The 25,920-nt window shown below is 33.4% G+C and overlaps 2 protein-coding genes across 2 annotated transcripts; one reads left to right on the top strand and one right to left on the bottom strand.

The window, feature by feature from the left end:
* Positions 1 to 854: 854 nt before the first annotated feature.
* LOC124844245 (serine/threonine protein phosphatase 2A 57 kDa regulatory subunit B' kappa isoform-like) lies at positions 855 to 4,091 on the bottom strand. Its single transcript, XM_047321140.2, has 2 exons — positions 2,326 to 4,091; positions 855 to 1,533 (listed from the first exon to the last, which is right to left on the bottom strand). Exons 1-2 carry the CDS (start codon positions 3,478 to 3,480, stop codon positions 1,195 to 1,197), a joined length of 1,494 nt encoding a protein of 497 aa, XP_047177096.1. The 5' UTR covers positions 3,481 to 4,091; the 3' UTR covers positions 855 to 1,194.
* Positions 4,092 to 19,728: 15,637 nt separating this feature from the next.
* Positions 19,729 to 25,894, top strand: LOC124825671 (uncharacterized). Its single transcript, XM_047298339.2, has 5 exons — positions 19,729 to 19,889; positions 20,318 to 22,686; positions 23,643 to 23,763; positions 24,611 to 24,661; positions 24,748 to 25,894. The coding sequence occupies exons 2-5, from the start codon at positions 20,363 to 20,365 to the stop codon at positions 25,696 to 25,698; spliced, it is 3,447 nt and encodes a 1,148-aa protein (XP_047154295.1). The 5' UTR covers positions 19,729 to 19,889; positions 20,318 to 20,362; the 3' UTR covers positions 25,699 to 25,894.
* Positions 25,895 to 25,920: the final 26 nt, after the last annotated feature.

The following is a 25,920-nucleotide window of genomic DNA, read 5'->3' as shown; positions in this document are numbered from 1 at the left end:
TATAAATCGTACAACATTAGCTTTATTGTAATTATTATCTGACTTCATCCACATTGAGTCTCTTAAACCATGCACTTGCTTTATATTTTAATCTTTTAAGTATTGAAATTTGGACAAATTGTTGAAAACACGTTTCAGGAATTGAGACCCCCCTTATTCCAGTGTAGGTCCATAAAAAAGAATATACTGGACCCAAGTAGCCACTGTAATGTAAGTCCTGCTTTTGCTTTTAACGCCAAAGAAAAAGAAGCTTTTCGCTGGTAGGGTTGCAAAATTCATAATTTTCTCTTCGTGAATACTGATCCAACAAGTGTGGTCGCTGGTTAATTTCTTTTCAAAATTGCAAATGTAGTTTGACTGAAATTACGACCGACTTTTATTCTGAATAACTAATGGCTTCAGTCAAACTTTATTTTCAATGATCTTCGAGCAATTTTGATGTTTTCTGCTGTACTTATTGTCTGGTAATTAACATTATAAATTAAGCCTTTTTTTATTAAAGAAATGAAATCAGAAACAATAACCATGTCATTATTATAAAAGCGTGTATTCAAGAAACTTTAGATTTATAAAAGTTTTCATCAGAAGAACCAGACAAGACAAGTGAATGATTGAAATGTCGCACTTTATGGAAATACTGTTTTCTACTTTTCAATTTGAAGCAAGAACATTAGAAAAACTAACATATTTTAATTTATATCATTCCCATGTGCAGATTCCATCTCCATTTTAGTATCTTCTTCCTAGTGCACAAAAAATTGTTACATCACCGTGACATTGGAACACAAGTCTTAAATACTAACGAGGTGGAACCTTAATCAAATGTATATAATTCATTAGTTTATTAACATATCTTAATATGCAATGCCTGTATGGAAATTACTGGTGATTAAGGAGAAAGGCTCAGAAGCACAGCAGATTTTGGAAATAGGCTTATACAGAAAATGGTTTGATCCACTGCATAGTCCTTCACATCACTTATCAGAAGGAGGCAGATAAATTACTACCATACAGTGGCAATCAAAAGCATGTTACGAGGTACAACATCTGGCTGCTATAAGCATCAAATGCATGTAGGAACCTTAAAGATAACAGCCATTTACCACTTTTCTAGCGGTTTTCCACCGTATCAGGATGAAAGGGATTGGGATTGAGTTTCTGACATAGATACATTCATACATAAGTTACAGGTTATCAAATTGGAGACACTAAAACTGCGGTATTTCCAATCACAGGCTGGAGACTGGCTGCATGTTCTAGTTGTTTCCATGCTTCCTTCCGCTTCTCTTCTGCTGCGTTTAGCATTGCTTCTTCTTCCTTAAACTGAGAATGACAAGCCAGGAATAGCTTCTCATCCATCTCTGCAAACATTTTTCTAACATTATGAGTTAGGTTGAGCACTGCTTGGCTCCAGTGGCCTTGAGAATTCTTCTCTAAGGCTGGAAACATGATTGGCAGGATCACTTGTCGGTTGTGAGCAATCAAATTGACAATATGATCGTTGTTCCATAAGAAAAGGGCTCTTTCAGCTACCTGAAACAAGTCATGTTGAACAGAAAAGGGTTATGTTTCAGCAGTTAAGAAAAACGTCACAGGAAACAAAGTGATTCTCAGAAGATACAAAAACAAATGAAGATGGAGAGGAATTGCAGCAATTAGATCCGTTGCCAGTCCCTATATTGAAAAGACAAGAAAGTTGCCAAACATACTTTAAGAAAACATGGACAGCTCTAATCAAACAAGAATGAATACAAACTACTTCAGTTTCACATCCTATAAAGTGACCTCTAAAACAAAATTAATGCAATCAACTCAATAATAACCTTGGCAGAAAAATCTCCCAACAAAGGTTGCAGTACGTTTTGAACTTTGAACCTGAAGCTAAGCATTGTTATTATTAGTCTCTACTCTATGATGTACATATTCCTGAATCAATCCCATTAAGGATGGATCAACCAGACTCTGAAGCCTGTTGAGTAGCTTATACTAAAAGCCAGGCAGTGAAACAATGTGTCCTTTGATTCAGACAGGATTTCTGTGTCATCACAAAGCAAATGGGTACATACTCCAATCCCCCATTGTTCTTTCCAACACAGCAAAAATGACACTGATGCGTGAGTCTGTATTAGCTGGGTGTGAAACGCATCCCTATATTATAGCAAGGGTTCTACTCCACATCTTGTAGAGACTATAAAGAAGTATTTGCTAATGTGCTTAGCCAGAATAGATAGCACCATGCAAACTATAGTTGAAAGTCATAGATTTCATTCCTATATAAAAGCATGAAAATAACTAAATTAGCTAAAAAGTGAATAAAAATCGTACCTGAAAGTGCATACTGTTAATGCAGCATCCCATCCGCCAAAACAACGGTACCATGACCCTCTGGAACTCTACCATGTTAATTGTTTCCAAAATTTCTTCTAGTTCACCCAGGAACATCACCTCTTTCTGACTATTCGTTATCGGCCAATACTTCAACAACCCCCTGATGACAATGCTCCCCAACTTAGGCTCCTTCTCGACAAACTGTGTAACGCAGTAAGACAACTGCTGGAAGTATACCCCCATAGATTTGGGCTTGTGCAAGGGGATCAGAACCCTCCACAAGAAGATCTTATGCTCCTCCTTCAATGGCAAAGCGAACCCACTAATTATGCTCCCAAAAATCTCCAACAACTCAGCAATCCCGTTGTGCCTCTCAGTCTCAAACACAAACTTAAAAAACACGTTGTTAATGGACTTCCTTATGTAGGGTCTATGCACCATGAACTTGCCATAAACCCTATGCATAATGGTCTTCAAGCAGTCCCTCTCCCTAGGATCTTCCGAATCAAACAACTCCAACAATCTCAAGATAAAAGAATGGTCGATGTACTTCTTGGCCACCTTAGCATCAAGACAGTTAGAGGTTATAAACTTGAGCAGCAACTCATACACGAGCTGCAAATGAGGCCATGCGGGATCAAAGGATGGCTCATCATCATCATTCTCACCACCACGATTGGACCTATAATTTGGCGGGAAAATGCGAAAGAGATTAATAGCACACATTCTACACACAGCAAGAATAGCAGGTTCACCGAACCTCGTGGACCCACAAGAGGAAACAAAATCAACAAGTTCAACAAGGGTTCTTCTCTTCACCTCTTTCTCCACCGTGTCCTTACCAGGGTCCGTGAAATCAAAGGACACGCAACACAGGCTCAGCTTGCTCACGAAAAGGTTCATCTTTTCCGAACTGGGGACATCTTTGAAAGGCACCAGAGGTTCTATCACCGACACCGTGCTCGCCGGAAAAACTGCGGACGAGGATGTCCGTTTCGCAGCATTCGAAGCGGCGGCGACGCCGTGCGTGCGATTGTGTCTGCCGGCGGCGCGTGGGGAATCGTCCGAGCGTGATGGGTCGGCTCGGTATGACTCGTCCGAGTCGGATTTTGGTGTCTTGCGGGGGAGTCTGCTGAGGAATTGCTTCAGCATGGCGACCCGGAAGGTGAAAACTGTAAATTTGGAAACTTTAGACGAAACCCATTAAAGAAGACAAATCAATGTAGCGCGAAAATCAATGAGTTCTGCTTGAGGGGAAGAATGAGGGAGAAACATACGGTGAAACCCTAGATCTCGGTCAAGGAAAGTAGGAGAAATTACAAACAATGTGAGACGGGTTGCATGAAATTGAGAAGAAAAATTCAAAAGGGTCCAGAAAAAATTTGCTATTTAGCAGCATGCATTGAAGAAAAATCAAATCTTGAAGATTGTGAAAGAGAGAGATGTTAAGGAATGCAAATGAAATGCATCTTCCAAAAAAGGGTGAGGAATAATTAACGATTTATCATTAGAAACTCGGCGTATGGGATCTTCTTTTTCTCGGGAATGTGAGAAAGAAAGAAAGAAAGAAAATTTGTAAAATGCTGAATGGGGAAAAGAGGGGGTTCTAATTTCTCTCTAGGGCACAAATGGTTAGAGAGAATGTGGAGAAGATGCAGATCACGAAGTTTTGTTACATGAACTTTTTAGATAATGAAATCCTCTCACTGTTTCTTCTTATTCTGTTGTTGAATAATGTGATCCACCGTCATGGAACTCGGAAATTAACAAGAAAACTACAGGTAATGGTTGGTTTTAACTTCTTTTCTCTTGTTTAGGGGCCTTTAATCAAATCATCAAACAGTAGTGGCACTTCTTCTAATATTCTATAATTCTAATCACTTTATGTATTTAATTTAATCTATAAGTTTAGTTATTTTGTTAGGGTTTGAAGGAGGAAAAAAAAATCAGAAACTTGAATAGGATTTGGACACCAACACGTGTAACTGTGTCTATGTAAGGAAAAGGTAAAAAAGCCTGTAAAACTAGGGACTTGACATGGTTTCTTGCAGACGAGAAAATTACAGAAAGGCATTTGTTTGGATATTATGGTTCTAATAATAGCAAATCATGATTATTGATGTAAATCTTGTTTTATAAACTCTTTCTAATTCATATATGTTTATCTACTCAAATTTTAGTCTATTTGATTTTTTTTTAATCTCACATGTAAATCAAATAAATAAGTTTTTATCTCAAAACTGATATATATATATATATATATATATATATATATATATATATATATATATATGAATTCATTTTAAGTTTACATTCATTTTAATTAAGTTTGAGATAATTAAGAGATAAATTATCTCCTTATTTTTGTGATTAAAACAATAGTAATTTTAGCTATATGTCATCTGTTAAAGTGATGATTACATCTAATTTGAGTGAAAGAAAAGTAAATTTGAGTGTCTAAATCTATGAAAGTATACGCATGAATGATTATCTTTGTTAACAATTATTTCACTTACTGATGTTGTTTCTGATTAGCTTTTAAGTTTTATCTCTTAAATATATACATTTATTTAACAAATTATTCGTTCTTTACACCAAATCATATGAATTATTCTAGGTAATTTCCTAAGTTATCTAAATACTTATAACTACCTCCTAATGTTATGATTAGTGATTTTTAAGCATTATCATTATTGGTTTCTAGGAACTTGTTAAACCAAAATTAGGAAAAACACACACAAGTATTGCACAGTTGGGTACACACTTGTAATTATGTTTATTAGTCATTTAATGAACTGAATCTGCTTCATCTTAATAAATAAATATCTTTTTAATCCATTACTAGTATATATATAATAAGATGAATTTTGAGTGGTTTTTTATATCACAGAAAACTACCAACCACACATTTACTATAGAACTGATACTGCATTTTCTGCTAAAGAGTTTGTCTGTGTTATAAATATAATTGTGTTATTGTTACAAGCCAATGTTCCATGATGAAAAACTTATTTAAATACAAAATTTATTTAATCATAAGTTACTTAATTATATTGTAAAAAAGCTAAGAATTAAATCTGAAAGAGAAATAAGAAGATAAAGATTAGGTTAAAAGAAAAATCTAAGACTGGAAAAAAAATACAAAAGAAATAAGATTCTTGCAAGATAAACATTTTAAATATAATATAAAATTTTCAAATTTAATAGAAACTTAAATTATACATCATAGACAATTTAGACAGTTTAATGTTGATGTTGCAATCCAAATAAATAATTTAAAAGTCGTCATCATCTAATACCTTACAAACTTCAACAATTAAGTGTATAAGGTGAATTGCTTGAGATCAAACCAGTGTTAGTATATTTTTCTACTGGTAAGTATTTTGACCAACTTTTATGTGATGCTATCCAAAAAGAACAGTTTATTTTAACAAGAATAAGTTAGTTGTTTCAAATACTAATTATTTGGACATGAGATTGGGAATGAAAGCTAGTTCCTTTCCTCCACAATCTTTCTATGTACATATAACTCTTGTATTAATCTTATAACTTGATTGAATAAAAATATATGTTACTTTTTTATCTTTAGTGTCACATCTTAAGTGGTGAATCATTTCCTTATTTGTTTTCAGAGTGTCGCTTCTTAATCTATTAGTCCAGATGACATCGAATATCTTGATGTAGGTTAAATAGGTCAAGTTAATATTGAATAATATTGTTTTGATTGTTACACTGTTTGATGAGGTTTTCTTAGTAATCAATTTCACATAGTGGTATTTCTTATCCATTTAATAAGTATATTAATAATAAGCTTTTAGGTTTTTTTGGATTTTGATAAAGAGTAGATGTAAATATAGACAATGATATAAATTATATAAATTAAGTGGAGTGAAGGTTATTATTGAACTTCATCTCATCTTTTTTCTACTGTACCTATTATCTTATCTATTTAATATGCAAATCATTCAATGTTTTGGGAGTACTCTTATAGGTAAATTCAGGTTCATCCCTAAATCACTAGAACCTAATAGCTTCAGTGTGATTCCTTCATTCCTGGTTGAATGAATTTCTTGCAATGTAGGATTTTTTGATCTAGCACACCCTTTATATCTTGGAGAGATTCTAGCATGGGTGTGATGATTTGATTAAATCGCAATTTGAGACCAGTTTTTCAAATCAATCTAAACCAGTTAAATAAATGAGTTGTCAATTCAACATTAAGCATAAATCAAACTACAAACTATTGAATGAAAGCATAGATAAATATCCAAGAAATAGAAGTATATAGAATTAGAATTGATTACATCAAACCTGGACACAAGAAAGTTTATCTACTCATAGAATATTGCATTACAATTCCAACAACATCTAGACATAATTTACAATAAGAACATTCTCTCTAGGCTCACAGACCTATTCCTCCTTTACTACTACTTATTTAATCATCATCTCAATTATAAAATGAGAACACGGGGTCTTTATTTGTAAAGATTTTTAGGTGATGCTCAGTCCAACTTTTAGGGTTCAGCTACGGATGTTTTCTTCCATGGAGGGTTTTCTTCTGTCTCTGCAGTCTTTCTAGTTGAACACCGCTTTCTTATGACTCAGTCATGCATTGCCTTAAATGTTGAGCACCATTTTCTTGTAGTTCAGATGTAAAAGTCACATTTCATATATGTTCTTAGCCACTTATTAGCGCTCAGTTGCAAATTTTAGAATTCAACTACATCATCCTTAAATTCTTCGAAAAATTATTGCAAATCATAAAAAATTCATCAATTTTTTTGTTTTTCTTCTTCTTAATATCTCATTCTATAATTATAAAGTAAAATGGTTATTTTTCCTATAAATATAATCATTTAATACATGATAAATGTCTAAACTGATATAAGAATTAACGTACATTTATCATTCTTAAATAGAAAAAGTTGTCTTTACTATAACTTTTAGCTTAATAATAAACACTTTATTCAAAAATTGGTGTTAAAACTAAGCTTATAAATTTGATTCTCAAATGGACAATTATTAAAGAAGAGATTGTTGTTAATGATATTAATTGTCTATATCTTAAGTTGGGTGAATCAAGTTACAATTCAATCTAAAGTATTAAGGTTGGGTTATTATGCTTTTAAACGAATAAAATGTATCAGATAATGTTTTTAACCTAAAGATAAGAACTCAACACTTATTTCTTATATGATAAGTGAGTGATTAATCAAATTTCAAGAAGTAAAAAGTTTTCTCTCTTATGATCTATTATCTTGTTAACACTTTGGTGGTGACTTTGAATAAAGGAGAAGTTGAATGTGCACCAAAGCTCCAAAACAACTTGATGAAAATTCCAGGAAGGCTTGCTTGAGTTGGAGGATTTTTCTGCTTGAGTTTCAAAGAACAACTTGGTTGTATATTGGATTTAATATTTGAAGGATTATTGGTGAAGGTGGAGTTATGACTGTAAGAAAGGAAAAAGAGTGTAGAATATTTGGAGAAGATGCAATAAGTATTATGCTGGATGCTTCAAAAAATTTATAACATTTTCTAGCACTGCTACATATTGTTTGTCCAATGTCTAGCTACAGGATAACCATTTCTATGAGAACAATCTTTATTTCTATCAAAAAAACATCTTTTTTATAAAACTGGATTTTTCAAATTTGTTCATGAATAGAATTGTCTTGGAAAACATCTTCTTTTCTATAATTTTGGAATTAATCACTACATATTACCTATTATAATACTTCATTACTTACTACACTAGTAATGTGTTAATTCTTAATTTCCAAGTTTATCTGAATTAGATACTATATTCATTATTCACTTTGTGTTTTTTTTTATGATAAATGAGTTTTCCTACTTGACTTAATTATGGTTAAGAATGTAAAAAAAAATGATACTTGTATATATTTGTGGATAAAATTAGTAATAAATAAGAAATAAATATTATAAATAAATATTCACAAATAATGAAAGTATTTTTTATATCACTTGTTAATAAAACAAATACGGATAATAATATTTGTTAATATCTAATTTATTAAAATACTTTCGTATGTATTTTTAATAAATTTATTATGTTTTTCCTGTTCTTCAAGATTAAAAATGGATAACATGGAACTTTATATAATATGAACATTGATGAAGTTGATAATTTCTTTAATATTTTATTAAAAAATAAATAATAATATAGTATTTTTGATTTGTTTATTTTTCATGAATCAATGGAACAAAATGAAGTTGTTAATCGAAATACCTAATAGAAAAACTTTTATTATATTAAACGTGATTTAATATTTAATTTTTTAATTTTATTTGAATTTATATAAATTTAAGTTTATTTATAATTTGTTTGAAATTTATGATAATAATGTATTGTATTTTATTTGAATTTATTTAAACTTTGATTGAAGATTCAGTTTTATATATATATTTTTATAAAGTTATTTTAGATTTTAATAATTATTTAATTTTTTATAACTTGGTATCATTTTTATATGTTTTTATACGAATTCTTTTTTTAATAATTTTTTATGATCAAAATTGTGATATCCAATTATATAGAAAACATATATAATAAAAATATAATAAAGACGTCCACATGCATAATATAAGAAAGCAGTGAGAGTAAATAGGATTACAGTCATCCTCTAAGTAGCTTCAGAATATAAGCTTAAACTCTAAAAAGATATAAAATATAAGTTGGAATGGGAAATAGTATCTTAGAATATAAGATCAACTAAGGGCATCCTAGGAGACTAGGCAGCAACATTGTCCTCAACTTCCAGAGTTGTCTTCAAAGGAACCTCCTCGCCATCTGCTCTCATCTAAATGGATGATCGCAAGAAGAAACATACACAAGCAACACAAACAAGCAAGGGTGAGCTAATTATAAAAAAAATCATGTTATTCAATCACACACGACATGTAAAAGTCATTCAAACATAATACATCGACATCACAAGACTCATTGTTTTATAGACCGACTCGTCCGAACCAGAATGATTACCGAGCTATGGCGGGTTATGCACTAGTGGTGGCCTCTACTGCTTTGCAAAGCCGTTGCTAATGGGTTCCACCCTACCATACTCACGAGGTTAGTCCGTTCCGCACCCTGGAGCATACTGGAAGCCTCCAAGACTAGGACCTCCTGCTACTCCTCACCACATGGATCAATCCTCTCTACTTGAGAATGAAAGACCATTGGAGCGTCAGGAAAACCCCCAAGACTGAGCTACCATGTAATCATTCTACACACCACCAAGCACCACCATGTATCCTCTCCTTGAGGACCATGAAATTACGTTCATGAACACTTTGAAACATAACCCATACATGAATATCCAGATACTATCATATTCTCACAGTGAATCCATACACATCCCACATAAATCACATGATCAGATCATTTTATATATGCCAAACACTTCACACACTAGAATCAAGCAAGAGAGAGTAAAAGAGAAGGCTGACACTAGAAGAATTCGCACAGCGCATCATGCTCGCAAGGCAAGATAGGAGACTTTCGCACAGCGCACACCTCAATTCGCACGAATTGAGTCGCAATACACATCAAACTTCAACCTCTCGCATAGCGCACCCAGGTCGTTATGCGGAAACCCAAACAGAGACCAACCTCCCTAAAGTTCTCGCTATGCGCCTCACTCGCCCTTCGAATTAAATGGGCAGTGATCCCAGACCACCACCAGTCGCATAGTGACAGGATTCGCCATGGCGAGTCCATAAACAGTGAGCAACACCCCTTGGTAATTCGCACGGCGCACCAACTCGCACAGCGAATTTCCAAGACAGTGAGCACCCTCTAGTCTCGCTATGCGAGACACTACATAATTGGCAGAATGCGAATTCTGCATAATCACTCACCCACACTAATACTTACCAGTTCTAAGACTCTTGGCTAACTCCTAAGACCTCCAATTCGATTATTAAGTGTAATTATTCTTGTCTAGATGATTCCAATCCTCCCCAGCACTAATCTAAAGTGATTAAATCCAGTTTTACCTTTTAAAACATCAATCCCTGTAACTTATGGACCCAATCTCATTTCAACCATTATCTCAAGACTTACTCAGTTCTCTGACCCCTCACCAGTTCCATTGACTCATCTAAACTATCCCCAACTGCCCAATTGGTCACCGGAGAAGAATCAGATGTCTGGACGCATCAGTCTCACCTTCGACGCCAGCACATATGACTAGTCACAACTGACTGGACCAAGCCAGGGCTGCTCTATGATCAGGGATGTGCCAACTCAGGTTTTTAAGATTCTTCTATCCTACCAACACAATGCTCTCAACAAGTCCCAAGTTATTTATCTAAGTCATCCAAACTGCCCTATGGTACTCTAGACTCCAATTGTCCAATTTTGGTACTCCACTTCCCTCACAGTAACCTGAAACAGTACATGTATCCACTCACCATCCATTTTAACTATTTCCCAGAGTTCTTACTCCAATCCAGAAAACCAGTACAACGAACACATGCTCATCCAAGTCAAACAAGGTTCAGTACACCATGGATACACACTTTCACATATTCAACAGATTCCAATCAACATGCTCACCATAAAAATACACTTAACAGTAAGACAGCAAGAAAACTAATTTATCAAACACATACATTATACGTTTCAACAACACAAAGAAGAATAATTAGTTAGCTCCCCTTACCTTGAAGTTGAGCAGTACAGCCAACTATAGTGTCCTAACAGTGTCTTCACAGCGTAAATCCAAACAGTGACCTACAACCACCTAATGGGTGATGGAAAACATCTCTTAGAGCTAGAATCGACAGAGAATCAAAATGAGCTCCATGCAACCAGTAAAGTTGCATGCCCTAATATCAAGAAGAGTGGAGAATTTGACTTACCCGTCCAATTGAAAATCTAATCGGATAGAATGGAAGCTCTCAATTCCGTGAGCGAAAGAACACCACCTATTTGAAATTTCAACGGTTCAAATGAGTTTAAGGGTAGAGAGAAGGCAGAGAAGGAAGAGGAAAGTGGAACTGAGTTTTAGAGAGAGAAAGAAGAACATAAAATTGGTTCAGAGTTGGAAAAATGAAGCAACCCCTTCTAAGGTCATGGTGCCTTTGGCCCTTTGGGCCTGGCTGCCTCAGAAAATAGGCCCCTAGTCCATAAATTTTCAGGACCTTACAAAAATAGTTTGTTAAATAATTTTATAATAATTTTCTTTTAAATATCCATAAATACTCTTATATGCTTGTACTTAAAAGAATATATGTAAATAATCATACAGGGATAGTCACATATATAATAAAGACCAATAAGAATATCCCCTTACAAACGTTGGATTTATGACATAAGAAGAAGCATATCTAACCTTAAATATTTGTCTTTTGAATGGTCAGCACTTAAACAGTTTAGTTTTCACCTGGAAAAAACGAATAAAATCTAAACTAAAAATTTGGTTCTTATTTTATTATGGTTATTATAGTGTCTGTTACTATGGGAAGTAGGGTATGGAATATTTTTTTTCAAATATTCATAGATAAATTGAGTAATTGAATTATAATTTTTAATAACATTTTTCTTAAAATATCTTTTAATATTACGATTTACAGTTACTAATTTTATTTGATATGGATAAATCTATTAGTTTATGCGTATTATATATAAAGATTTATATACCATCAACAAATAAAAAGCATTTTATATATGGTTTTTAAAATAACTGTTGCAATCAATCAACTTTTATATATATATATATATATATATATATATATATATATATATATATATATATATATATATATATTTGGTGTCCCAGTTTTTTTTTGTAATTTTACTCTTTAAATATTTTTTAAACTAAAATGATGACTATCAATTTTAAGTAATTGTTTCTTTGAATTTAATTATTTTTATTTAGTCGTTTTTAAAAATTTAATAAATTTGTAATCATAAAGCTACAAATAAAATAAATAAAAAATATTTATATTTAAGTTTATAATTAAAACAAAAAATAAATAATCATACATATCTATATCACATCTTTTCACTAGTAATGGTTAAAAAGGATTTTATTATTATACTATTTCACTAATATATGTCAAATTTATTAATAATTGATTTTAGGTTAAATCTTTTGTTGTTCCTATTTTTTGGATTTTTTCCAGTTCAATCTCGATTTTATTAGAATCTTCAATCTAGTCCTAAAAAATGCTAATTTGAGTCAATTGGATCCCTGTCGTTAAACTGGCTTAACAGAGTTAAGTTTTTTATGAGCTGGAACCGTGGCTAGTTTTTGCCACATCACTCCTGCCATGTCAGCATCATCTTCCTCACCAACAAAGCACCGTGTCAAAACAACAGCAAATGAAGATCAAAATATACTCTACTCAGAAACAACATCTAACGAATGTCATACTGCGATATAGGAGTTTCTGGTATCCTTTGTCCAAATATCAGTGCCCTCTCAATTTCCCAATCAAATGTTGGTTCATAAGCAGAAGGGGAGATTGACCAATGTATTGCACATCCAAGTAAATAAATAAATAAAACCAAAATTTGTATCAATAATGTTTCAACAAGCTTGAATTGTAAACTACCAGAGAATCTCCAACAGAATAAAAACAAGGAACTAAACCATCAACAACCTTTGGAACATCTGCATGAAGCAAGTTACCATCTGCACCTTCCAGAAACTGCCTTCCTGAAGTACTTGGTGCATCATCTTCACTAATATCATCACCCTTCGTTCGCCTTGCCCCAACAAGTCGCATTTCTGCATACACCAATAATTTCGTTTTAAAAGGAATTTCTTGCAATCATTAATCACCCATACGTTATCCAGTGTAATTATTAATCATTATGATGCAGAAAAAGAAAGTTGGTATGATGAAGAAGAAGTAGAGGCAAAAAGAAAGAGAAACACCCCCTTTTAACACACAAAAACCCCTTTTTCATATGCCATTGTCATATGTCATTATTAGTATTAGCCAGTTCACATAAAAACCTATATTCATATGCCATTGTCATATGTTGTGCAACGCAGAAACCCATTATCTGATACCACCTTCAACAACTAGAAAGAACTAGATTCATGGTCGTGATTCGCGCCATCCTCGGACCACCACAACGCCTCCATCTCCTTCCACCACTGTTTCTTCTTTGAAACAATTTCACCATCGTGAAACCATCTACCACCGAGAGTCAGAAAATCAATCAGCCAAGAAATCCAAAATCGCACAACCTTCCTCGTCGTCATTCAAACATCACAAGGCCAACAAATGTTCAAGCAGCCACCGTGAGTGTTCTCACACCACCACGATCCAGGAACCTGCAAACAATCAATCCTCTCCCAAACTAGATGCCAATAACCCTAATCGCAATCCCCTCTATGGTGTTCAACCTCCACCGCGAGTTCTCCCCTAATCTCCGTCGCGACACAGAACCGCTTCAGTGTCACTATCACCAAATCGCGCAGCCACCCTAAGACGCGAGTTCCTCTTCCATCACGAGATTCCTCCACACACAGTGCTCCAGTGCCGCTATCACCAAATCGCGCAACCACCCTAAATCCCATTTCGAAATCCCTATTAGGGTTTCTACGGTTGATGATGCTAACGTGGCAAGAGTGATGTGGGAAAAACTAGCCACATCAATGTCCCAGCTCATCAAAAACTTAATCTCCGTTAAGTCAATTTAACGGCAGGGGTCTAATTAACTCAAATTAGCATTTTTTAAGACTAAATTGAAAATTCTAATAAAAAGGAGATTGAACTGAGAAAAACTCACAAAAATAAGAATAACTAAAGGGGTTTAACTTGATTTTAATGCTTGATTAATCACAGTCAATAGAATCTTTCTTATGAGTTTTCAATAATTTTTTTCACTATTAGTATATTTTAATTAATTTTACAAATAATATAAACCCTTAAATAATAATAATAAGAAAAAGAAGGTACCAATTCTTCATTATTCAATTAGACTAAATAATACTAATTATCAAGTACAAAAAATTACATTAAATAAAAATTTAATATTATAATTGTTTATGGAAAATATATTAATTACTACTTGAAAATGTTATTTTGAAAACAATTAAATTTGTTAAATTTTAGTCGCTGAATATTTATTTATTGATATTTTCCGCTATTTATTTATTTTAAAAAAAATATATTTTAACATACAAATTTTATAACCCAAAAAAAAACACACATACATGAGTTTTCCTTTTAAAAAAAAATCTTATCTTTCATCTTAAATCTTTGTTTCTTTTCAAATTTGAATTTGAAAGCATTGATGTAAGAACTCAGAAAATAGCATGTTAAAAGTAGATGGATGTATTAAAGTAATAAGGCCAATTATTTGTGTTAAAATAAGCCAACCGTATAAATAAGAATTTAAAACACCCAATTCCAAACACATGTGTCGTTCTCTTGTATCCTACCGCACAAAACCTGTTCACAAAAATAGTACAATTGTTTAACCAAAACAAGACAGTTTGAGTCGTCATTCACGACAATTTTGGACCTATCTTCTTACTCTTTAAGAACTTATAAGTAACAACATTATTATTGCTCACAACGGACACTATACTCAGCACAAGCCGAAAACCTACGAGTGAGACATCATTCACTTTCTTCCACTTTAACAACAGAACACCACTCGAACCTCGTCTCTTCTACCACCTCTTATAGACACAAATAACTACTTCTAAATTTAAAACACACAACATACACACATCATCATATGCATCCAATTTGCGCGACACACATCAATAATGACATAATAAAACAAAAATAAAACATTTTATGAACCCCATAGAATATGAACACATGACCATTTGTCCAACAAATAACTCTCACCAACTTACCTACACAATACTTTAACGTACTCTTTCTTAAAAAAACACCTAGCATGTTCTCATCATCCACTCACATATCTTATAGTGTGAACATGCATATCATGAGTTAAGGAAAAAAAATTAATTTCAAATGGTAAAAGATGATATATGAGTCAATCATGATTTTAACTTATCTTCTAAACTATTAAGCAGTTATATGATTTAAAATGTTTTTTAAAATAGCTTTGAAGGTGATTAATTTTGCGATTAATTATTATGATATTTTCGATTAAAAGAATTTTACTTGAAAAAAAAATATAATAGAGGTCTTGTTTTCGTTTTCATATCTACTTAAGCGAAATATTTCTTTGTTTAAGTTAAAATAAGGGTTAAATATGTTTTTAGTCCCTAAATTATTGGCCGTTTCTGGTTTTCGTCCCTCTTTCAAAGTAATACAACTTGGTCCTCATTCTTTTCGAAACGTTCGTTTTAGTCCTCGGAATTTTGGTTTTAGTCCTCATTTGTTGCTAAATGAGGACCAAATTTTTAAACAGTGTTTAGTTTTCGAGGACTAAAACGAACGTTTTCGAAAAGGATGAGGACCAAATTGTACCTTACTTTGAAACAGGACGAAAATCAGAAACGACCAATAGTTTAGGGACTAAAAACATATTTAACCTTTAAAATAAAGCTAAAAATAACCTGATTTTAAGTAATATTTTTCTTGAAACTAAAATAACACCATAATTCAACTCAATTTTTGTCTAATTTTCATTAAAGCTATTTTTTTTCGATCTCTTTAACTTATTTAATATATATGTTTTTTTTAATAAAATACAAAATGAGTATAAATATATTTGATTGTTGTATGGTTTGTGTGATTCGTGTTGTGTAAGTTATATATTAATAAATATTTTCTTATACCATTAAATAACAAATACCAAGATAACATGAATGAGAAACCACGTGAGAATTCTCGCACACTATGTGTAGTTGTACAGAATTAGGTCGGGAAGAACTTATATTAAATTCATTATTTATAGAAATTCATTTATAAATTTATATCTTAAATAAGATATTAGTATCTCCAGTCTTTTAGAAATATAATTATAAATTTTGTATATATTCTTTAACAAGTTTATAGTATAAGATAAATTAATTTTTAGAATGCTATAAGTTTACCAAATAACGCATGTAACGTGGAAAGCAATCATTTGCTAATAACTTTTTATCACAAATCAATTAAATTTTGTTATACGTATATATATATATATATATATATATATATATATATATATATATATATATATATATATATATATATATATATATATATATATATATATATATATATATATATATATATATATATATATATATATATATATATATATATATATATATATATATATATATAGGGGTTTGCTAACGCGCGTACGCCTGTTTTTCAGTTGGTACATTTTAGCAATGTGTACCGGATTTTAGTAGACAAAAATACCCTTATATATCATGGATTCTAAGTTTTAAGGTTAAGGGTATTTTAATAATTTTCATTCTCAAAACTTAAAAAAAAAAAGAAACCCCCAAACCCTTACTCAGCTCTCTCATTCCTTTCAATCCTTTCTCTTTCATCTCTCTCATTTCAACCTTTTCTCTGTCATCCCTACTGTAGCTCCAATTGAAAAAAATCAGAAACACTTGTTTTTAAACAATTTGCCTTTGTAAAGAGTTGAGTCATTGACATATTCACCTTGAGCCAAAGGTTCATTCAAGATCTCTTCAATTTCACCATCTTCATTAACCTCTCTAATTTCATCATCTGCATATGTTGAATCAACATCTCTAAAAAAACCCTCCAGGCCAATTAGCAATTCTTTTGGATGTCATTATCCTTGTAAAAAATAGATAAAATTATATACGACAAAAATTATAAAATGAAAACTCATTATAAAGTCATTTTTTTGTAAGAAATTGTTTAACAACGAGTGTTTCTGATTTTTTCCAGGCCAATTACCAATTCCTTTGATGTCATTATGCTTGTGAAAATTAGATAAAATTAGATAAAGACAAAAATTATAAAATAAAAACTCATTATAAAATTATTTTTTGTAAGAAATTATTAGATAAGACAAAAATTATAAGATGAAAACTCATTATAAAATCATTTTTTTGTAAGATTGTTTAACCACAAGTGTTTTTGATTTTTTCAATTGGGCTAGAGAGGTGAGTAAGGGTTTGGGGTTTTTTTTTTTTTTTTTTTTAGTTTTGAGAATGAAAATTATTAAAATACCCTTAACCTTAAAACATAGAATCCATGATATATAAGGATATTTTTGTCTACTAAAACCCGGTACACATTGCTAAAATGTACCAACTGAAAAACAGGCGTACGCGCGTTAGCAAACCCCATATATATATATATATATATATATATATATATATATATATATATATATATATATATATATATATATATATAATTGTATACGAAAAAACTTTTATCGAGTTTACTCTGAATATTGTGCAGTACACTATGACATAACTGATAACTATTATTATAATAAAATAATTAACAATTAACAACATATTAAAATTATTTTCCTAATATATAATCCATCCACTCTCTCCTCTATGTACACCTAAATTATTTAAAGGCTTAATACCTCTTTTTGTCCCTCTTTATAAGGGAAATGTTCAAGTTCGTCCTACCTTTTTTAAAAAGTTCAATGTGGTCTCAAATTGTGAAAAAAGTGTCCAATTAAATCCTTTTTGGTCACGGCGTTAAATATTTAACGATCCAGCTGACAGCGTGGAGTGATCTGTGCAACGTGGCTGTTTACCTTCATAACGTGGCTGTTGACGTGGTAGTGGCAGTGATTAAAAAATTCTAAGTTAGGGTTTGGGTATCCGAAATCGTGAGTTGGGATGGGAGGACGAACTTGAGCAACGCAATTGGAGAAGCTTGATGAACGAATTGGGGTTTTGCAGGTATTGCGATTCTGATTTGTGGCTTTCGAATGGAGAACCGAATTGGGTTCTGAACTCGCGTCTGAGTGGTTTCAATTTGCATTTTGCGTGGTTCTTGCGGTTTGGGATTGACACTCTGCGATTTTAGGGTTCGCGTGCTGGATTGGACGAAGGTAATGAGGTGGATGATGGTGGTTCTGAGGAGAAGCAGTAGTGGCTGTTCTGGGTCGCGTTGGATCTGTCCGTGGAGGGTTTCTGCGATTAGGTATTCGCGACTCTGGGTTCTTTCGCGTGGTGCGATTTGCTGTGTTTGGTGGTTCTTCCATGACACGAAGGAGCTCGCAAAAACGGCGCTGCTCAAGGGGTTGATGGTGGTGGCACGATTTCGAATACCCAAACCCTAACTCAGAATTTTTAATCACTGCCACTGCCACGTTATGAAGGTAAACAGCCACGTTGCACAGATTACTCCACGCTGTCAGCTGGATCGTTAAATATTTAACGCCGTGACCAAAAAGGATTTAATTGGACATTTTTTCACAACTTGGGACCACATTAAACATTTTAAAAAAAGGTAGAACGAACTTGAACATTTCACTTATAAAGAGGGACAAAAAGAGGTATTAAGCCTTATTTAAATTAACATTGAAGAGAGTATAATATATAATGAATATAATTGATATTTTTCATATACATAAATTATTTTCTTATTTTACGATAAAAATATTTTTAAATCACAATCAGAGGTGCTGACGTAAAAAATAAAATAAAAAGAAAGCAATTTAAAAGATTATGGAACATAAGAGAGCAGATAAAAATTAAGAGAATCATGTAAATTAAAAATAATTGTTAATTCTTTTGATTTCATATAATTTTTTTTGTATGATATAACTTTAATATAACATTAAATATAGTAATATATAATGGAGATTTTAAAACTTGATATATACAAATGATTTTAATTGTAATGTAAAATTCACTAATGTAAAAAGCGAAAATGAAAATGAAAGAAACTAAAATAAAGTAAACTAAAAGAAGAGGAATAAAAAGTAATACGTAGATTGAAGAAAAAACTACCTACATCTTAAATATAATTAAATTAAATAGTAAGTGTTTAGAGAAATTAATTCTATTTAATAATTTTTTTTGTAACATAACTTTAATTGAAAAGATACAGTAACGTAGTACCATGCCATTTGCGTTTTTGCTAATAACAATACTATAATAATAATTAATCTATAATATATAAAGAAATGTTTTTATTTAGTTTATAGAGTTGATGTATTTATTGATACTTCAAAAATATTAATATTACAATTATTATAACTTTATAAGAATGTTACATGCTTATAAATTATCACATAGTTTTATTTATTTATAAAATATAATCATACCCTTTATTTTTGTTTGTTTTCAGATATAAACTTTAAAAAAATTTAAACGCTATGCATAAATTATTTATATTAAATATAGGTATAATTTAAAATGTAATAATATATAATACTTCGGGAAGGCTTTTATTTAAAATGTAATCTAAAAAATGAATGAAAAAGACAATGCAACGATGCGTTTTAAGGGTAAACTTTAGAAGAATCAGGAAGTTGAGATGCGGTTAATATTGTGTGACTTGTTTATTTCTTTGGGTATCTTCGTTATCGTCTTTTTTCTTTCTCCGTTCAACATCCTCTTAGGGTTTTCACTGTTGCACTCAGCTTTCAGCGCCGCTCATACATACCACTTCCGTTCACTTCATCACAACATTGCTTCATCAAGGTATGTCGTAATTCTCTATTCATTTTCTTCTATCGATTGGTTTTCTACTTTTCTCGCTTGTAACACTTGTTTGTGCCATTCATAATACTTCTTTCGCTTGTACGACATTCAATTGAATTGCAAGAATTCGTTTCTGAGAAAATTGATAAGAGTTGTTTTTCTTTTTAGGTTTTATTCAATTAAAGCTTTTATCAATCGATTAATTAATTGTGGTTCGCAATTTAATTTCATCGGTGCTCTGATACTGGGTTCCACCATGTAATTCATTGATTCAACACTAGGGCTGGTATTGTGTATTCTGTTGAACGAGACTGTTGTTGTGGTTGCTGTAGTATTAGGTTAGATTAGATATCTGTTGTTTGTTTGTTGTGTGGCTTATTTGATGGTCTATTGGTTAAGGGTGTGTGACGTGTTATAAACTGTTTCAGTTTCAGGTGTGTTTGTCAATTTATGGTTAATGGTACTGGTCAGGAATGTCTAACAATCTGGTTTCAGAGCCCATGCCCAGTATGCAAATGGCTCGTTTGGAGCCGCTTATGAACAAGATTGATTCGTCAGGTAGACAGATGGAAATGGGGATTTTGGTTCCTGTGTCCAGTGATATTGTTTCACAGCCTATGGGAACCTCAAATGAGCATGTTGGGTTATTGAGAGCTGTGCCTGGTGAATCTAGGTCTCAGGGCATGCCCCTTTCCACCATGCAGAGTGGGCGAGTAGAAGCACAAGCGAATAATCCAGGAATGCATCGAATTTTTTCCCCTAACCAACAGTCCATGCAAATGGGGAGGCTTCCAAATAGCGCAGGGCCTCAGCAGCAGCAGCAGCCAGCAACTCCCAAGCGCAAGGCACCAACGGAACTATCATCCAGTAGTTCCTTTAACAAGCGGGCTGTACAAATGGGAAACAGACCTTGGTTGCAGCAAGTACCTAATGCATCAAATAGAGGTTCTCCGCAGATGCAATCCTCGTCAATTGCCTCCAGGATACAGCATTCGGCAGCTTCTAGCAAGAGAAAAACACAGTTTGATAGCACCTCCGGTAAAGCCAGTACACCTCGGTCTGTGAATTCTAAAACTCAGAATACTCAGATAAAGCAGTCCTCCAAGGTTCAAACTGAATCATCTGAAAGTGTTAGGTCCAAGATGAGAGATTCATTAGCTGCTGCTCTGGCCTTGGTTTCTCAACAAGGTAAACCTCAGATCCCAAACAATAATACACCAACTGGTGAAGCTACCAATACTCAAGGTAAATTAGAGAACAACTCTCAATGTTCTGGATCAACACCTACATCCATCAATGGTCCACTGGAGCAAAGTATTTCTCAATCAGTGAATTCCTCGTTTGTTGAGGCTGATTCAGTTGGGCGGGTGGAGACAGAGCACATGCAGAGTACATCATTCAAAGAAGATTTTCCAGAAAAATACAAGGACTATGAAGCAGGATCCACAAATGCATCAAACAATGAAAGCATACTGACTTCTATGCAAGTCTTGAACTGTGATAAGCAAGATTTCCAGTCATGTTACACTTTGACTACTGATGATGTTCCTTTTAGTGACAGTTTCTTTATGAAAGATGATCTTTTGCAGGGAAATGGTCTTTCCTGGGTATTATCTGATATGGTTGACGTGGGAAATCAAAAGGAAAGTCAAACTAATATAGAGCAGAGATCAGAACCTGAGGAAACAGGTGAAGGTTGCAAGGAGGAGGTCCCTTTACCTGAACTTTTGGCTTCAAAAATCGAAGCAGAACTGTTCAAACTGTTTGGAGGTGTGAATAAGAAGTACAAAGAGAAAGGGAGGTCTCTTTTATTTAATTTAAAAGATCGCAATAACCCTGAACTTAGAGAAAGGGTTATGTTTGGTCAAATTCCTCCTGAACAATTATGTTCCATGACTGCAGAGGAACTTGCTTCAAAAGAGCTCTCTCAGTGGCGTATAGCCAAGGCTGAGGAGCTTGCTCAAATGGTGGTTTTACCTAATTCAGATGTTGATTTTAGGCGTTTGGTCAAGAAGACTCATAAAGGTGAATTTCAAGTGGAAGTTGAACATGAAGACAATGTATCCGTTGAGGTGGTTTCCGGTGGCACAACCTCAGTGGCTAGAAGCCAAACAGAAAAAAAGGATGTGGAAGGCACTTCTTCAAAACCTGATGTGAACATTAATGCTGATAAGCGCAATTTACAGAAGGATGATACATTTTCCATTACCATTTCATCCACTGACGGCACCGATCCAATGCAGGGCCTTATGACTGATGATGCCTTGAAGGACCCTGATTTTCTTCCACCAATTGTCTCTCTTGATGAATTCATGGAATCTCTTCATTCTGAGCCACCTTTTGAAAATTTACCACTAGAATCTGGGAAAGTGACACCTGCTTTAGACAAGGATGATTCAGGGGCTGGATCTAAATCAAAATCTTCTGATTTAACTTCAAATGAGCAAGCTGTTGTCACCCCTGACAAGTTTCAAAGCACACGTGTAAATTCAGATGCTGAAAAGGAGAAAAAGGCTGATGCTGAATCTGGGACCATTTCTTCTGATACGAGATATAGTGGGAGTCAAGCTGACATGAAGTCAACTGATGGTCGTACCAAGGAAAGGTCAATCGAAAATGTGAAGCCTGCACCCAGCGATACTGAATTCAAAGGCAATCAGTCTCATGCCGAAGGGAGATACGGTAACGATAATAAATATACGAAGGATGCAGTCCCCACTAAGGGTGAATGCCTCTGGGAGGGAATGCTTCAACCCAATATGTCTACCACTCAGTCTGTCATAAGCTTCTATAAGAGGTAGTCTACTAATGGTTTGATTATATCTTTATGATAAGTTGCTACATAGCTGTGAACTTTAATGCATGGATAATATGGGTTTTTATTGTTCCTTTTTGTCATCTGAGATAGTGAAGATCGTGAATTGGATAGTGTCATTCTTTTAATCTATAGCGTATGATACAAATATTCTTAAACCGTGTATGTAGTAAAGATGTGAAATTTAAGAACGGACCCATTTCGGTAATCATCTTCCATTATTTCCAAGATTGTTTGGACTTAATGTTTACATATTTGTTTAAGCCTGCATATACTTTTGCATTAAAATTTTTATACGTTAATGTGATTTGTTGTTCTCTCTGGACCAGAAAAAATTATATTCAAGTTGAGCTCAGTTCAATTAATTAATCTCGTGTTTATATATTTGTGAAAAATAGTCTTGTAGTTTCTCATGTTTTGTGGCCATTAAACATGTACTGAATTAACAAATCAATAAATACACAGTAATCATAAACACAGTATTAATTTAAATATAAAGTTGAAATACATTGTAATGAGATGTAAGTGTGATAATGAACTAATGAAAAGATAAATTGAAATAGTAATTTAATATATTTCTCCAAGTATGAATTATTTGGAAAATTTATAATTAAAATTATGCAAGTTTACAAAAGTTTGGTTTTTAAAATTAGATTTGAAACTCAATCCAATCCAAGAAGATAAATTTGTTTTTTGTTCAATAGATTTTTAGTCTGTTTGCTTTGGTTTTTGGTTTGTATTACTTCAGTTTATGAACAACTCTTTTGATGAATGTACTGTATTATCTTTTGAGTTGGATGGGTTTGGTTTGATGACTACTTGTCACTATTTATTTATATTGGAAAATATAGTTTTGAACTTTATTTGTGCTGTTCAAAGAGAATTAATACTTATTTTCTGTGATTTTTACTGATCCTACATTATAATTCTCTATGAAGTGGCGAGAAAACTGCTGCTAAAGACTGGCCTGGGTTTCTCGAGATCAAGGGAAGGGTTCGACTAGATGCATTTGAGAAATTTCTTCAAGATCTTCGATTGTCTAGGAGTCGTGCAATCATGGTATCACAAGTTTCCTTTTGTTGTGCTAGAGCTTTGTTTGAATATTGTCTGTTAATCTCACCACCATCCATACAGAAAGAAGTGATTAAAAATGGGGGAAATATGCCGCAGTTTGATGCTACTTTATACCACTTGTTTAATTTAATTATCTTGAGTTATACAATTATTCTGCTTTTTTTTCCTTGCTGATGGGATAAAGGGGGCAGTGAAGTGGTGGGGCATTGTGCATGAGAAATGACGACTTATTGGTGAGACTGGCAGGTTGAGGTTTTCTTTGCAGTGACAAGTAATTAAACCATGAAAATGTGTTTCTGTAGTTTCTGAAAATTTGTCACTGTTAGAATATGTATTACGTGATTGAATCGATTTTGGTAATTATAATACGATTTCTAGTGGCTGGAACTAAGTTTCTCATGTCCTCCTTTGGGCGATATGCTACGAAAATTTCAATATATATAAATATATATATATATGTATATGTATGCATATGTATATGTATGTATGTATATATAATATTTTGACGCAACGAAAAAAGGGGGTAAAAAAATGAAGGAAGAATTCTGTATTAAAAATAATGCGAAAAGTCTCCCAAAAATTATTGTTTTTAGTGGAAGACCAAACTTACTGTGACTCGATGAGATGCTCGGTACCATAAAGATGTCGTAACATCGAATAAATATACACCAGCGTGACTAATTGATTTGAATACGCTGAATGACTGAGTTAGACTCCTTTCAGTTTGATGTTATACTTTTTCTGAAGGAAATCTGTGTAACTGATGAGAAACTTTATCGCGTCACTTTCTTTCTGAGCCAAAGTGAAATTAAAAATTTTCATTTTATTGCAGGTTTCACATTTCCTTTCGAAAGAGTTGGACGAGCAATCAACTCTACGCGAGGTAATGATAGTTTTGTTGGTTTGGTTCTCATCTCTACATAGACGCATATAGTTTTGTTATTTATGAGACGATGCTTTTGCTTGCAGGTGGCTGACTCGTATATTTCGGACGAGAGAGTAGGATTTGCAGAGCCTGTGCATGGAGTAGAACTTTACTTTTGCCCACCTCATAAGAAAACAGTTGAAATGCTGAGCAACATACTTCCAAAGGAACAAATAGAGGCAGTTAATTCTATTGATAATGGTCTAATTGGTATTATTGTATGGAGAAAAACTAATTTAACGTCTATATCACCCACCACTGCTACTCACCACAAACACAGCTCTAAAAGACAACAATACTTCAGTAGGAGACAGCAAGATATAAATGTGAATGCCAATTCCACCCATAAAGCAGTACCCTCTACGGACCTTAAGACCATTGAGAATGAGAATGATGACGATGATGATGTTCCTCCTGGATTTGGGCCACCTGCTGCCCGAGTCGAGGATGATCTGCCGGAGTTTAATTTCTCCAGTAGTTCGATTCCACCACACTTAGCCCAAAAACCAAAGGAACTATCAAATATGGTTACATCACACTCGGTTAACCCAGCCCCACCACCTGCACGTCCTGTAGAACAAATGAGAGAACTTGTATACAAATATGGGCAAAACAAACCAAGTGCACCTTCAGTAAACTGGCAGGATAAATTTGGGGGGACAATTCAACCCTGGAATGATGATGATGATGACATACCTGAATGGCAGCCCCAAACATCCCAGAATCCGTTTCTTCCCCAACAGACAATGCATAACTTTCATCTTCGACCGCACATTATGAATCAATCATTACCGGGTTCACAACAACAGCCTATTATGACACCACAATATCTGCAACCCCCGGTGAATGTGACTCAAACGCAAAGAAATTTTGACCCTCAATGGGTTCCTTCTCCCCAGGCTAGCAATTTACCGCCAAGAGGTGGACCTCCTTACGGAGCGCCTTCTCAAGGCACTACCTGGCCTCAAAATGTGTCTAGAAGTAGGGGATTTTAGTGTCTTTCGCAGTAAACTTCAGTCCTCTTTTAATTTTTTAATGTCTTTCCTATCTGTATTATGTAAGCTTATTGTAAGGTCTCCAACTTTTTTTTTGGTAGCCTCATTAAACAAATGACCATTTTTCTGCTGTTTCTGTTTACCGACAGGTGTTCCGCTGAATAAATGCGAGGGACATAACAATTTTCATGCTTTAGTTTTTACGTTACTTCTAGATTTTCA

The sequence above is a fragment of the Vigna umbellata genome, chromosome 2 (assembly GCF_029865625.1).
Source record: "Vigna umbellata cultivar VRB3 chromosome 2, Vumbellata_1.0, whole genome shotgun sequence".
NCBI classification, from domain to species: Eukaryota; Viridiplantae; Streptophyta; class Magnoliopsida; order Fabales; family Fabaceae; genus Vigna; species Vigna umbellata.
The sequence above is the reverse complement of the archived record's forward strand: the minus strand, read 5'-3'. Positions and strand labels throughout refer to the sequence as shown.

Coding starts and splice junctions, on each gene's coding strand:
- LOC124825671 (XM_047298339.2), top strand. CDS start 20,363: ATGTCTAACAATCTGGTTTCAGAGCCCATGCCCAGTATGCAAATGGCT. Junction 22,687..23,642: donor GTCATAAGCTTCTATAAGAG/GTAGTCTACTAA, acceptor TTCTCTATGAAG/TGGCGAGAAAACTGCTGCTA. Junction 23,764..24,610: donor CTAGGAGTCGTGCAATCATG/GTATCACAAGTT, acceptor ATTTTATTGCAG/GTTTCACATTTCCTTTCGAA.
- LOC124844245 (XM_047321140.2), bottom strand. CDS start 3,480: ATGCTGAAGCAATTCCTCAGCAGACTCCCCCGCAAGACACCAAAATCC. Junction 1,534..2,325: donor TTAACAGTATGCACTTTCAG/GTACGATTTTTA, acceptor GACTTGTTTCAG/GTAGCTGAAAGAGCCCTTTT.